Source organism: Drosophila simulans, chromosome X (assembly GCF_016746395.2).
Source record: "Drosophila simulans strain w501 chromosome X, Prin_Dsim_3.1, whole genome shotgun sequence".
Classification (NCBI taxonomy): Eukaryota; Metazoa; Arthropoda; class Insecta; order Diptera; family Drosophilidae; genus Drosophila; species Drosophila simulans.
This window is the reverse complement of record NC_052525.2, coordinates 8,048,059-8,061,261: the sequence shown is the minus strand read 5'-3', so window position 1 is coordinate 8,061,261 and position 13,203 is coordinate 8,048,059. Positions and strand designations below refer to the sequence as shown.

Genomic DNA, 13,203 nt, shown 5'->3' with positions numbered 1-13,203 from the left:
AATAGCCCTTCAATAATAAGATAAGATAGATTTATTTTGTTGATAATATCACGAACCAACTCAATTTTTTAATAGTCATGGCTTGCACATCACTATTGCCTAGTTTCCTGTCTGCATCCTTCCAGGTAATGGAAGTTCGTTCAGGCACATTCCGATTGCATTCTAGTTCGCGGCTTCTCTGGAAGGCTAGATCGTGCCATTCGCTTCAATTCTTCGTGTAACGGTGCTAGGTGCGGATGCCAGTGTTATTTTTAATTGTTAATTTAATTGTTAACTATTTATAAAAATAGAATTTGTAGAACAGAAGAACATCAGAACACCGGTAATATGTCGATTTGATTTGAAATTTATTAGTTAAAACATTTATAGTAACGGCAATTTGTCGAGTGAAATCAAATAAACGAATTTAATTCATTAAGTGCAGCTCAAGAGGCTAATTTAATCATTAGATTTAAATAAATATTTCGTTTTCATCAGCTTCACATTTCATTTTGCTTCGTTTGTCATTCTACTCCGCCATCTTGAATTAGCAGGTGCCTATTGTCTTCTCGCTCTAGCACTCGGCTAGTAAGGTGTTAATACTTGGTTAATAATATATGTGTATTGCAGCAAATTTGTATAACTATACAATAGTCAACTGAAAATAAGTAATAAGGTAATGCGCACTTCTTAGTGAAACGACAGCAGATAGCAGGTGAAAAGTGATTGTGAAGGTCAAATAGCTCGGGGTCAGGGCCCTCTTCTAACTGTTAATTGTGCAATACTTGTATTTCAATGGAAAAGCATGACAAACAAAAAAATGAATTGAATAAAATGTAAGTTTTTCGATTCCAGAGGATTCGCCATGGACATGCAATTGCAGCGCCCCATTACGTCAGGCAGCCGGCAGGCCCCGGATCCTTATGACCAGTATCTGGAGAGCCGTGGACTCTATCGTAAGCACACGGCCCGGGACGCCTCCAGTTTGTTCCGTGTGATCGCCGAGCAGATGTACGACACCCAGATGCTGCACTACGAGATTCGGCTGGAGTGCGTCCGCTTCATGACCCTAAAACGACGCATCTTTGAGAAGGTAAGGCCTCTTCCCGTCGTGAATCTATTACCATTCTACACATTTTGTAAAAAAAATCGAAACTAATATTTTATTTATATCCCAGGAAATCCCTGGCGATTTCGATAGTTACATGCAGGACATGTCCAAGCCCAAGACCTATGGAACCATGACAGAATTACGCGCCATGTCCTGCCTATATCGGTAAATAATCTTTAGTTACTATGTATATTCCTATTAAATTCTATCAATATATATCAATATGATGATGATCTGTACGTCTTCCAGCCGCAATGTTATCCTGTATGAGCCCTTCAACATGGGCACCAGCGTCATTTTTAATCGTCGCTATGCGGAAAACTTCCGTGTCTTCTTCAACAATGAGAATCACTTCGATTCGGTTTATGACGTTGAATATATAGAAAGGGCCGCCATTTGTCAATGTAGGTAGCCTTTTAATATATACATTTTTGCTTTTTATATATGTACGTTGTTTTCAGCAATCGCCTTTAAGTTGCTGTACCAGAAGCTTTTCAAATTGCCTGACGTATCCTTTGCTGTGGAGATCATGTTGCATCCACACACCTTCAATTGGGATCGCTTCAATGTGGAATTCGATGACAAGGGCTATATGGTTCGCATTCATTGCACAGATGGACGAGTTTTTAAGCTTGACCTGCCGATGGACACCAACTGCATACTGGAAAACTATAAGCTGTGCAATTTCCATAGCACCAATGGAAATCAGAGCATTATTGCTCGAAAGGGAGGCCGGCTAGAGATTAAAAACCAGGAGGAGCGAAAGGCATCCGGAAGCAGTGGCCTCGAACTAACCGATATGTTGCCCATGTGCCCAAACCGATTGGAGTCCTGTGTCCGCCAGCTGCTCGATGATGGTCAGTAAAGGGCGTTTCAAACATCAAACGCTTACATAGTACTCTGTTTTTAGGTATCTCTCCATTTCCCTACAAAGTGGCCAAGTCCATGGACCCCAATATGTATCGTAATATAGAATTTGATTGCTGGAACGATATGCGCAAGGAAGCCAAGCTTTACAATGTCTACATAAATGACTATAACTTTAAGGTAAGCTTGGCAGAACTTTGGATAATCGTTAGCACACACACACACACACGCACACCCACACACGTTTCATGTCAACCACACATCCAAATTAACACACTTTCATTTTCATCTCAACACTCGATACACCCTTTACTTTACTATATATGTATGTCTTGCCTTATCCTTCCTCGTCTCGTCGCCGTGTTATTTGTTTTCCAGGTGGGCGCCAAGTGCAAGGTGGAATTGCCGCACGAAACGGAGATGTACACGTGCCACGTTCAAAACATCTCCAAAGACAAGAAATACGGCCTCATCTTTGTTGAGACGATTGGCAAAAAGATAGTGGTACCTCTTCTTTTTATCTGATTTTCCAGACCCTTGCAGAGAAATGAAAAGATTTCGATTAGAAACGATCATCATATCCAACAATTCGTTAAATTTGTTAAAGTTTAGTTAAAGGAACTACTGGTATATAAATCTATAAAATAATTGATCTGCAAGGGCTCACAATTTTCGGTATCCGAAGCTAATTATAACTCTTTCGCTTTAATAGAGATCTTACTAACATACAAACATATCTGTTGGCTTAGGTCCCGTATGAATCGCTCCATCCCATGCCGCCAGAGGAGTACCGCCCATGGTCGTTGCCATACCGCTATCATCGCCAGATGCCTCGCATGCCGTTGCCCAAGTTTGCCGGTAAGGCCAACAAGTCTGCCAAATGGAAGAAGAACAAGCTGTTCGAAATTGAGTATTTTGAGTCCACCAAGTGTGATTTGATTCCGATGCAAGGCTACATGCCCGCGGAGAATTGCTATCATCAGGATGTGCACATTCAGGACGATGAGCAGCGGGATCATAGAGATCCTGAACAGAATGACCAGAACCCGGCTACGGAGCAGCGGGATCGTGAAGAGCCGCAGGCACAGCAGCAACACCAGCGCACGAAGGCATCAAGGGTTCAGCCGCAGAACTCGAGTTCCAGCCAAAACCAGGAATGTTCGGGTTCGGCTGCCCCGCCACCACCCACTCAGTATATGAATTACGTGCCCATGATACCGAGTCGTCCTGGGCATTTACCGCCACCTTGGCCTGCATCTCCGATAGCTCTTGCCGAGGAGTTTCAGTTCCCCATTTCTGGAACACCGCATCCACCGCCAACCGAAGGTTGTGTTTACATGCCATTCGGTGGTTATGCTCCACCACCACCGGGAGCTGTTGCTTTACCGGGACCGCATCCATTTATGCCACTTCCTTCTCCACCGCTAAATGTTCCCGGAGTTAACGAGCCACGTCGTTCTCTACACCTAAACGGTGACGATTTGCCAGTGGATATAATAACTTTGAGACACTTCTACAACATGGGCGTTGATTTGCATTGGCGCATGACGCATCACACGCCGCCTGATGAAATGGCGGTGTTTGGATACCATCAGCAGAACAACACTGACCAACAGGCAGGAAAGACTGTAATCACTGGCGCCACAGATGACCATTTGACTGCCGCCGAGTCAACACCACCACCTTCGCCAGAGGTGGCAAATGCCACGGAGCAGAGTCCGCTTGAGAAAAATGCCTATGCCAAGCGCAATTTGAATCCGGTTAAGGTGCGCGGCAAACGTCCGGAGCAGCTGCAAGATATTAAGGATTCGCTGGGGCCAGCGGCCTTTTTGCCCACTCCAACGCCCTCGCCTAGCTCGAATGGCAGTCAGTTTAGTTTCTACACTACTCCATCGCCGCATCATCATCTGATAACGCCGCCGAGGCTGCTCCAACCGCCGCCACCGCAGCCGATATTCTTCCACAAGGCGGGACCGCCACAGTTAGCGGGAGCAGCTCAAGGGCAGGTAGGAGTGATGCATAACCACTAACCAATTCAAAATGTTCTATAGGCAATGGCGATATCGCCGCTCGACCATTTTCAGAATAGGCAATGGCGATATCGCCGCTCGACCATTTTCAGAATCCCTACGCCTGGGGCATGCCAGCTCCGGTCGTGTCCCCCTATGAGGTGATCAACAACTATAACATGGACCCGTTGGCTCAGCCACAACAACAACAGGCAGCCACCTTGCAACCAGTTCCCTCATCTGCCCAATCTCAGCCGGCAGCTGTCTATGCTGCACCGCGTCATCACTAAACAAAGAAAAAGGGAGCTGGGGAAAAAACAGATCACTTGAAAGAGAGAGGCCAAACGGATCGAAGGCATTACATTCCATTGCAATTAACGGCTTTTAAAATTTAATCTCACTTTTAAATTTGTAGTTAACTTTTTATAGGCCACCTGGTCGTTGGCGCTCTAGCATTAACCATTCAGCTTCTGTACAACAATCGATTGCATAACTTAACGCAAATGTCAACCCAACTTCATTTTAAACATGTAATTTAACGTAATTTTATGCGAATTTTTTTAAAGTAAGCCGTCACGAAATCAAAGCACCACCTATTTATATGATATATTTAAAACCCTTCCAACCAAAAATACCTACATACTCTCTTATATATATATATAATATAATATTATATATATATATATTTATGTGCTCGCTGTTCGGCTAGAGACTCACCTATGTAAATTGAACCATCAAATTAACCATAAATAAAACAAGATTCAACTGCAGCGCAAGAGACAAAATGTACAAAAGATTTTGCAGGTGCTGCAATTACGTGGTATTCTCGTGTTTCGGCGCGATTTCAGATAGCAAACAAAAGCTGTGGATTGGATTGGATTGGCTTGGATTGCTTTGATTCACCTCGTCACATCACATCCACGCTGATCTTCCAAACGATTAAGAACTCTTATGTAATCCTTTAGTTTCATTGTAAAAGTTTGTCTTTATTGTATGTACTGTCTTTTGTATCGCAATTTGTTTGTCTATGTGTATAGTTTCAGGAAACGCTGTTATATTTGATAAGCAGATAGTTTATTTTAATCGATGCATTTATATTGTAGCATATTACATCCAATTAGTGCATACTAACTAAGAAAAAAAAAAACAACAAAAAGTATATACAACTAAGAACATTAGATTAGACATTGGAAAACTCATAAGGTTCATTAGTTCCATCAATTAAGATTACTTTAGTATGTATGCTAAAACTAACCCATGTTAAAACCATCCAGAATGCTAAAGATGAGTTGCGTTAAGGAGTGCAACGCCTCCATGCTGGTTTCCGTTGTCCGTTTGGATGAGGGCTAGTTGGAATAAATTAGGAAAATAAGTATTTTAAACTAAGAATTACAAAATAGACTAAAGTAATAAAGAACTTGAAAGCTTATAATACGATGGTATCACAGAAATCGTTGTATGTACATAAGGTAGTTTAATATTTAAATTTAGCAACGTACCTGTACAGTTTGTTTAATTTGAATCGGGCAATAAGCAATATATGTCTCTGTGACAATTTCGGTTATAAGGACTTTCTGTGATACCCTGCACAAAATTTATTATATAATTCCTTGTTATTCTATAGTTTACATATCAGTCATTGTTAAAACAATACTAACTTGTCCAGAACAGAAGGCGATTAATGCGAAACACAAACCCATTACAAGGAAGCATAAGTGACTCATTTCGCCTCTGTTTGTTTTGTTTTATCCACGGAAAAGTGTTCGCAAAAAAATATTTGAACTTGAAACCGATTTGTTCTGGCTCGCTTTAATAATTCTGTTTAGTTGGTTATTTTATTAATGCTCTCAATTTATTTCTGCTTACAGACTGAAATCTCTGTGCAAAGGTATCGCATTTTTATGCTGAATTTTCAAACTGCCAAATGGGCGGCACTGGGCGACCTACATTGCGATTCCACCTGTCATCAACCGATCGCTTCTTGGCATTACCTATCATTACGGCCGATTTTGCCGCCCGTTTGTTATTGAACAATTGCGTGGGATCCGTTGGCATACCGCACAACAATGGGAAGGACAACCGAACGATGTGTGTAATGACAGCCTGCGCATCGGATTTATTGTATTATTATATGCGACACTTGGTGCTGCGAATAAAGTTGCGGGTAAGTCAGTTCTCCCATCATTAAATCGATTCCCATCATATGCACTCTGTGTCCAATAACATCCGACAATGATATCAATGGTATATAAAGTATAAAATAAGTTATATTACCTATTTGTTATATATATTGTATATATTGCTATATGTATCTCTACTTTCCCAAGATATATATCTATATCTATCTAATGACACTTTGATTTAAATATAACTCGCATCCACATTTCACCCTTCATCGAAAACAACAGTCAGCTTTGGGTAAAATTGTTTTTTTTTTTTTTTTCAAATTTTTTATTTGTTTGCAAAGAAACCTGAGTGCCACGCCCCTCCTGGGCCGTTGAATGGGTGGGTGGGTGGTATTGGGGTGTGCATGAGTGGGCGTGGGCGTAGGCATGGGCGTTAGTCGATCAGGCTGTGTTTTATTTATTAAAACATAGTAACTAATCAGCCGGATAAGCGGATGACTAAACCAGCCGCTTCAGTTGATTCCGGAGCCGCAGCAGTCATCCAATCCGTAACTCCTCCGCATCTTCTACCTAATAGGCGGGAGCAGCATAGCCACCATGTCCGGCTGGACCGGCGCTATAGTGCTGATGGCTGGGAGCGGGACCATAGGGACCCTCACGCTCGCCAGCGATGTTGGCGAGAGCGGACAGACCCTGGTTGCCGCTCTGGAGCAGCTGATAGCCAGCGCTGGCGGCAGCGGAATCAGCTCCCGAAGCGTAGGCGGGCAGGGCACGGCCACCGTCATGGGGTCCAGGACCATGGGGTCCAGCACCGTGTCCACCGTGTCCGTGTCCGCTGTGTCCGTGTCCATGGCCACCGTGTCCATGGCCGTGTCCGTGGGACTGCGAGCCCTGTCCGTAGCCCTGCTTGTTCTCGTTGACGAAGTACTTCTCTGCTGGGGGCTTGACCACATTGACGAACACGGGCTCAACCTTGACGCGACGTGGGTGGTGCTTGACGTAGACCTTGCGGAGAACGATTGCTGGGGGCTTGTGGAGCACCACGGGAGCGGGCTTCACCACCAATGGAGGATGGTTCACCAGCACCTTGGTGGGCGGACGCTTGACAATGATGGGAGCGGGACGATGGATGAGGATCTCGCCCTTGTTCTGCGGGTAGGTGATCGATGAGGTCAGGGTGTTGCCCTTGGTGTTCACCGGCTTGTACGGGATGTTCTGGTCGGAGCCGTAGCTGCTCTGGCCAGCCTGTGCCACACCGGCGGCATCGGCTCCGGATTCGAGAGCACCAGCACCGGCGTTAGCACCACCGTACTCGCCACCAGCTCCACCGGCACCGCCGGCAGCAGCTGCGGCCGCTGAAGCGGCATCAGCACCGCCATCGGAGGCGCCGCTTCCGGACTCGGGTCCATAGCCCTGGGAACTGCCGTAGTTGGCGCTCGCACAGGCCTAAAAGTAAATAAGGTGGGGAAAATGGATTAGAATTGGATCGACATATACCATTTCTTAAGATCGAAAATGATCTTTTGTCTAAGATCGATAGATAGCTTGATTTCGTTTCAAGTAATTTAAAGGAAAGTCAAGTTGCTTTTCATGTACGATTTACATGGCACAAACGAAAGCAGCCAGAATTGAAAGACTTGGTTTTCTTGGGATTAATCCTAAGATTTCGAGCTTGAACACTTACGATCAGGCAGGCGGCCAGCGCCCAAATGTAGGTCGATCTCGTCATCTTGTCTCCCAGTTGCAGTTCCAGTTGCTCTTCGGCTTCTGGTGTGCTCCCGCTTGGACTGTCTGCTGTCTTCTGCTGCCCTCCATTGGTGGCCGACTACTTTAAATATGCTCCGGACGCGTCTCCGGCTCCGGGTACGTGACATTTGGATTGATGCCAACTCCGGTGCCGGCTGTTCCGCTCCGGGCCCACGCGATGCGAGCGAAACATGGCCAAATGCTGATAGATCGCACGCATCGCTGCCAGCGCATATCACGGCGTCTCTTCCACTTACGTAGAAGCCACAACCCGAAAACCCCACTGCCCACTGCCCAGTGCCCATTGCCCGTTGTACAATAACAACGAACACATTGCCATCGAATCGGAATCAACAGCCGGGCTGTGAATCTCCGCCGCATATCGAGGTCCGAACGTCTGCTCAGATAGCGAAAATAGTTCCGCATTGGCAGACACAAGACTCCGGGAGTCGGAATAAGAGGCAATCCGAGATGTAAGTGGATAGGGGGAAATGATTACCCAGTTGAAGTCCTTGAATTTCACACGGATTGCGCAGATTCAATTGTTTGAATTGGGAAAAGGTGGAACGAATCGCGAAGAATCACAATTGTATTGGATTTCTTGCTATAAATGTGATTAGATAGTTGGAGAGTGGCTATCTTAACATGACCATTTTTAATTTAGAAAATACATGTTACTGATTAAACCATCGGTTTAAAGTACCATATAAAAATGTATACTTAATAGTTGTCAGATAAAATAAAGATAAAGATCAATGGATAAAGATAAAAAGGGATTTCAAGAAGGCATTTTGAAAAATATGGATCTGTAGCTATTCCAATTTGAAATTTTAAGGCTTACAAACAACTAAAAAGATCTCCAATTCTTATGTTTAAAAACACTTATGAAACTCTCATATAAATTTGGTACTTTTAATGCATTAAAAGGTGCTAACTATTAAAAATGCTAACTATTAAAAGTGCTATATTCTTTGTTTAAAAGAAAAGAGGCTGAAAAACAATAGTTGCCCCATTAATTCAGAGTTATGCTATTTTTTTATTCATTCCGGAATCAACAAAATGTTGATAAAGATGACCTTTTGATCCCATTCTTCGCAATTAAACGATAACTGGAATAAGATAGCTACCATCACAAGAGTGTGAAATAATTTTATTCATGATAATGCTATCCCATATCTTTCGAATTGTATCTCATAAATTGCGTACCATGTTGTGCATATTTATAGAATAGTTAAAATATTTTTATGACCGTAGAGATATCAATTACAGACTTATATATACTTTCATGTACATACTTCTTCCCCTTGATTATTTATTTTTGAAGATAACTAAATATAATTATTTGTTTTTCTCATGCTTTCGTATATTTATATTTATGAATATGTGCTTGAGCAAGTGCTTCATTGCCACTTTGGTAGCCCCTTCCGGTCGAAAATAATTGATGACAAAACGTTTACGTTTCAAGTATTTTTTCATTTATTTGCGCTCAGTAGTCGGCAAAGAAAAAAAAAACAAAAATTTAAATTAAACCAGCTGTCGCAGCTGAGGAGCAACCTGTGCCCAGGATGACCAACTTAGTAGCTGGGCTGGCCATAGGGCGCGGGGCTGTTGTACAGTGGAGCCTCGTTGCCGTAGGCATTGCCATCGGCAGAGGAGGCGGCGCCGGCGGCGGAGGAAGCAGCTCCGGCACTACCATAACCCTGGGGCTGGCTGTACTCCCTGGGCTGGCTGTAGACGGGGGCAACCACCGGGGCCAGTGGGGCCTCGATCTTCTTGCCGGGCTTGTACACCTTCACGTAGACGGGGTTGAGGCTCAGCGGAGTGGGCACCTTGTTGATCACCTCCTGCTGGTAGATGACCGAGGGCTTGATCTTGTAGATCACCGGATTGCCGCGCACCACAGTCGGTGGGCCGCTGTTCACATGGGCTGGCGGTGCGCCAGGCTGGTGGACAATGATTGGGGGCAGGGGCTGGGTGGCGATCACCTGGTGGTTGTTGTGGCCCGATGGCACCAGCAGGGAGCGGAACAGATGCTGGTCAACGAACTGTGGCGACACCACCTTGATCTTGCCCTGACGGATGTTGCTGGCCAGATTGGTCTCGGCCAGAGATTCGGCAATATCCTCGGAGTTCTTCAGCTTCTGGTAGTTGGGATCGGCGTTGAGGGCCTGGAGTTGCGCCTGGACGCGACCCAAACGACGGGCCTCCTCCGGCGTGGGCTGGATCTCGGCCTGCGAGGCGATCTGATTGGCAGCCTGCTGGTTGCCACCCGACGCCACATTCACGTACTCCTCGAGTCCGGCATTGGGACCGGACAGGTACTGTCCATGTCCGTGTCCGTGTCCGCCAGCGGGACCATAGTTAGCGCTCACCAGCTAAGGGGGAGAAGGTAAGAGAGAGAGATTTGCGAGATTAGAGGGATGCCCAATGCGATTGCCATGGATGAGCTGTGGCTACTAACCGGCGTGGCGGCGATGGCCAAAATGCCAAACCAGAGACCGAGTTGCATGTTGCCGTTTACGTGTGGATCGTCTACTGCTCGCTGTCTGGCGATGACTCCGGCTCTTTATAGTGCCTATAATCGCTGCCCGCCATGGCCGGCTACGTGATCCATCTCCATTTCCGATTTTGCGCCGCATCTTTGTCTCGCCATCGTGCCCAGATCTCTAGACAACCAACCTCCTAAGCACCATGGTGCACCAGTCTGCTTTCCGCCCGTCGCAATCTTCTATTTTTCGGCACTTGGTTCCCTTGGCTTGAATCATAGCTCTTCCAAAGATGGAATATGCCACGCAACGCTACGAGTCTCGCTTTGGTTGCCTTCTTGAGATGGTGACAGCTGTGCCATCTCTCTGCAATCCTTTGGATTTGAAGTTAAGCTCCTTCATATGTTTTTACATTTAACTTAGGATTTTTACTGTATATAACACGCCCTCCAGCAATGTTTTATAATCACAACAGAGTCACCCAAAATTTAAAGATTTGATCTGTAAACTGATAATATCTTACGATCGAGATATATGAGCAGATAAATTTTGTAAAAATTTCCGAGAAAGATTAAAAAGATTTAAACCATATTAACATGGTATATAAGTACATTTATAAACGAATTCATTTCGATGCAGTTTAAGTTTCAACTGTGTGTTTATTACCCATATAATTAAAATTCAAAGTTATTTAAAACATTTAAGATATTCCTCTTTAAAGGCATCTTTATTTTAAAAAATAAATGGCAATATTCTTATATGCTATCATTTTCGGTGGATTGTTTCGTCTCAATGTGAAATACAGTATCTTATATTTAAAACATTTGTTTTACCTAAAACTTATTTAAAGCTTATAAACATTGTTACTTAAAACCTAAGCCATGAAAAGTAAATTGTTGATTCAATTTAAACTTGTAGAGTAGTGTATTATATGAGTCACTGAAAATGTTTTCTTATTTCAATCCAAACAATAACAATTTTTTATATATATATATATATTTTTTTATTAATTTTATTATTTTTTTTAATAATTTTCTTAATCTCAGTGTAGTTCATGTTGTGTGTGATGTGTTGTCGTGTGTGTATGTGTGGTGTGTGGTGTGTGTGGCTCAGTCGCATTTATAGAACTCAATGGACTGGAGACCGCAAGTCTTTGGTTTGACGTGGACGTGGATTTAGCTTCTAGAGACCCCGCTTATAGAGAAGATAGGTGAGATCTCGCGCGGGTCGACTGCCGTAGTCATTGAAGGGTGACTTGAAGTTGAGCTGACCGCCAAAGGAGTCCAACTCCTCCTCGTTATGCTGCCGATCCTCTCCAGCTGATTTCACCGGCGAGGGATTCGATTGCTCGGCGTGCAGCTGATCCTCGCTAGAGTTGATGATATAACTCTGCGGCTTGTAATTCTGCTGCCCATAATTCTGAGGCTTTGCATACGTGTTTCTGTGTGGTGTGTGCTGTGGGTATTGTGGTTGTGGTGGTGGTGCATAGTGTTGTGCGTGCTGTTGGGCATAGTTATAGCGTTGCTGGGCAGGATGCGACTGCTGGGTCTGCTGATGGATGAGATACTGCTGTTTCATGGCCATGGCTCGATTGTCGAAGCCCTGACGATAAGTTGGACGCGATTGGTACGGCGCAGGTAGAGGAGATGGAGGTTGAACTCCACTGCCAGGTCGTTCGGCCCCCGGTAAATACTCGTGATGCACCTCCTCGTGGACACCGTTCTGGGTCCGATTGATCAGGCGATTGTACTCTTCGTTGGTGCCGCCCACCTGCAGATGGATGGCATGTTTGAAGTCATCGCCCAGATGCTTCAGCCAAAAGCTCTCGTCCACTTCGCCGGTGGTGTAGATCCTCGTGGTCTGGCCACTCCTGGGCTTGCCCATCACCGTGCCCGTGGCAGTGGCCACATCGATCACATCGTACTGCTCCCGATCGCCCTTATCGTATGGCTCAACGCGAGCAGCCAAGCGATTGGTGGTCTCTTCCAGCGGCGCACCCGGAGTTGTGCTCACATTGTACTCCTCATCGGGGCCGGGCGTGGATTCACTCAGATTCTGAACGAATAATGAAGAATATATGCACCATTTAGAATATGTATCAACTGAGTGTATATGGTGAACCCACCTCTGCGTGAATAATGGCCTGTGTTGAGACCAACAAGAGTAGTATAGGCCAACTGCCGTCGGCTGCCATTTCGACTGAGGGCCCCGGCTCTCATGGAATCCACTTAAATACCCACAAAAGTAGCTCGATTCGGGTAAAAAATAAAATGGCGTGCCGGGACGTGATCTATAACCAGATATGCCATATGCCATATTCACTAGATGTCTCATCCACGAATCTCCAGCGATCTTGATGCGTCAGAGAAAAAAATCAAAACACCAAGCCAGGGTCATTCGAATTCTTTGGCACTAGTCAATGGGTTCGCTGGCAATAATTTAACGATACTTCAGGTGGTTTTAATGGGTGTATGTGCCATTAATTGGATGCTGTAAAGCATTGTTCACATGCCGAATTACAAGGTCTTGGGATTACAACGCATTCGTTTCTGCAAAAATCAGACAATAAACTATGGCACTAAACACCCTACATATTCAGAATTCTTCAATCAGAGGATAAAAGATAAATGTTTTATAAAAATTAAACATTTTTGAAATATATAAACACGATAGATTAATGCATTGCATTAAATAAAATAGCTTAAGCGAATACGATAAATTATTTATTATTACTTAGTACCTATGAATCTTGAGTATTCTTCTGGAAATGTTCTGCTCTTCTGGTCACGAAGTTCAGTGAGTTTTTTGTGGCTTTCGGTTGCGAGTATCTTTTGGCTTTTCAATAGTATGCAATCGCAAGAATTTTGTCGCTGAATGAT

The 13,203-nt window shown here is 44.4% G+C and overlaps 4 protein-coding genes and 1 long non-coding RNA gene across 8 annotated transcripts; 1 reads left to right on the top strand and 4 right to left on the bottom strand.

The window, feature by feature from the left end:
• The first annotated feature begins 113 nt into the window (after positions 1–113).
• LOC6740029 (protein ovarian tumor locus) lies at positions 114–4,736 on the top strand. 3 transcript variants are annotated; one of them, XM_039296536.2, is made up of 10 exons: positions 142–230; positions 291–322; positions 835–1,072; positions 1,158–1,255; positions 1,340–1,494; positions 1,552–1,947; positions 2,001–2,137; positions 2,336–2,461; positions 2,707–3,963; positions 4,080–4,736. In XM_039296536.2, the coding sequence occupies exons 3-10, from the start codon at positions 845–847 to the stop codon at positions 4,254–4,256; spliced, it is 2,574 nt and encodes an 857-aa protein (XP_039152470.1). In that variant the 5' UTR covers positions 142–230; positions 291–322; positions 835–844; the 3' UTR covers positions 4,257–4,736. The 3 variants fall into 3 exon arrangements, with proteins under 3 accessions (XP_039152471.1, XP_039152473.1, XP_039152470.1); XM_039296537.2 differs by lacking the exon at positions 291–322 and having other exon boundaries at positions 114–230; XM_039296539.2 differs by lacking the exon at positions 2,336–2,461 and having other exon boundaries at positions 133–322.
• A 282-nt stretch (positions 4,737–5,018) lies between these two features.
• LOC120285247 lies at positions 5,019–5,855 on the bottom strand. 2 transcript variants are annotated; one of them, XR_005544520.1, is made up of 3 exons: positions 5,625–5,855; positions 5,466–5,550; positions 5,019–5,312 (listed from the first exon to the last, which is right to left on the bottom strand). It is a non-coding gene; the product is annotated as an uncharacterized LOC120285247 (long non-coding RNA). The 2 variants fall into 2 exon arrangements; XR_005544521.1 differs by lacking the exon at positions 5,466–5,550 and having other exon boundaries at positions 5,625–5,713.
• A 673-nt stretch (positions 5,856–6,528) lies between these two features.
• Positions 6,529–7,906, bottom strand: LOC27208227 (chorion protein S38). Its single transcript, XM_016183833.3, has 2 exons — positions 7,777–7,906; positions 6,529–7,538 (listed from the first exon to the last, which is right to left on the bottom strand). Exons 1-2 carry the CDS (start codon positions 7,819–7,821, stop codon positions 6,663–6,665), a joined length of 921 nt encoding a protein of 306 aa, XP_016038542.1. The 5' UTR covers positions 7,822–7,906; the 3' UTR covers positions 6,529–6,662.
• A 1,390-nt stretch (positions 7,907–9,296) lies between these two features.
• Positions 9,297–10,408, bottom strand: LOC6725456 (chorion protein S36). Its single transcript, XM_002106436.4, has 2 exons — positions 10,300–10,408; positions 9,297–10,213 (listed from the first exon to the last, which is right to left on the bottom strand). Exons 1-2 carry the CDS (start codon positions 10,345–10,347, stop codon positions 9,413–9,415), a joined length of 849 nt encoding a protein of 282 aa, XP_002106472.1. The 5' UTR covers positions 10,348–10,408; the 3' UTR covers positions 9,297–9,412.
• A 627-nt stretch (positions 10,409–11,035) lies between these two features.
• On the bottom strand, positions 11,036–12,557 carry LOC6725455. The gene is made up of 2 exons (XM_002106435.4): positions 12,450–12,557; positions 11,036–12,379 (listed from the first exon to the last, which is right to left on the bottom strand). The coding sequence occupies exons 1-2, from the start codon at positions 12,516–12,518 to the stop codon at positions 11,507–11,509; spliced, it is 942 nt and encodes a 313-aa protein (XP_002106471.1). The 5' UTR covers positions 12,519–12,557; the 3' UTR covers positions 11,036–11,506.
• Between the last annotated feature and the right edge of the window lie 646 nt (positions 12,558–13,203).

Bases quoted from the DNA above. Each gene is read 5' to 3' on its own strand.
- LOC6725456 (XM_002106436.4), bottom strand. From the start codon at position 10,347: ATGCAACTCGGTCTCTGGTTTGGCATTTTGGCCATCGCCGCCACGCCG. The intron at 10,214-10,299 runs GTTAGTAGCCAC...TCTCCCCCTTAG, and splicing joins TGGCCATCGCCGCCACGCCG to CTGGTGAGCGCTAACTATGG.
- LOC27208227 (XM_016183833.3), bottom strand. From the start codon at position 7,821: ATGACGAGATCGACCTACATTTGGGCGCTGGCCGCCTGCCTGATC. The intron at 7,539-7,776 runs GTAAGTGTTCAA...ATTTACTTTTAG, and splicing joins CGCTGGCCGCCTGCCTGATC to GCCTGTGCGAGCGCCAACTA.
- LOC6740029 (XM_039296537.2), top strand. From the start codon at position 845: ATGGACATGCAATTGCAGCGCCCCATTACGTCAGGCAGCCGGCAGGCC. The intron at 1,495-1,551 runs GTAGGTAGCCTT...CGTTGTTTTCAG, and splicing joins AAGGGCCGCCATTTGTCAAT to CAATCGCCTTTAAGTTGCTG. The intron at 2,138-2,335 runs GTAAGCTTGGCA...TTTGTTTTCCAG, and splicing joins TAAATGACTATAACTTTAAG to GTGGGCGCCAAGTGCAAGGT.
- LOC6725455 (XM_002106435.4), bottom strand. From the start codon at position 12,518: ATGGCAGCCGACGGCAGTTGGCCTATACTACTCTTGTTGGTCTCAACA. The intron at 12,380-12,449 runs GTGGGTTCACCA...TTATTCGTTCAG, and splicing joins AGGCCATTATTCACGCAGAG to AATCTGAGTGAATCCACGCC.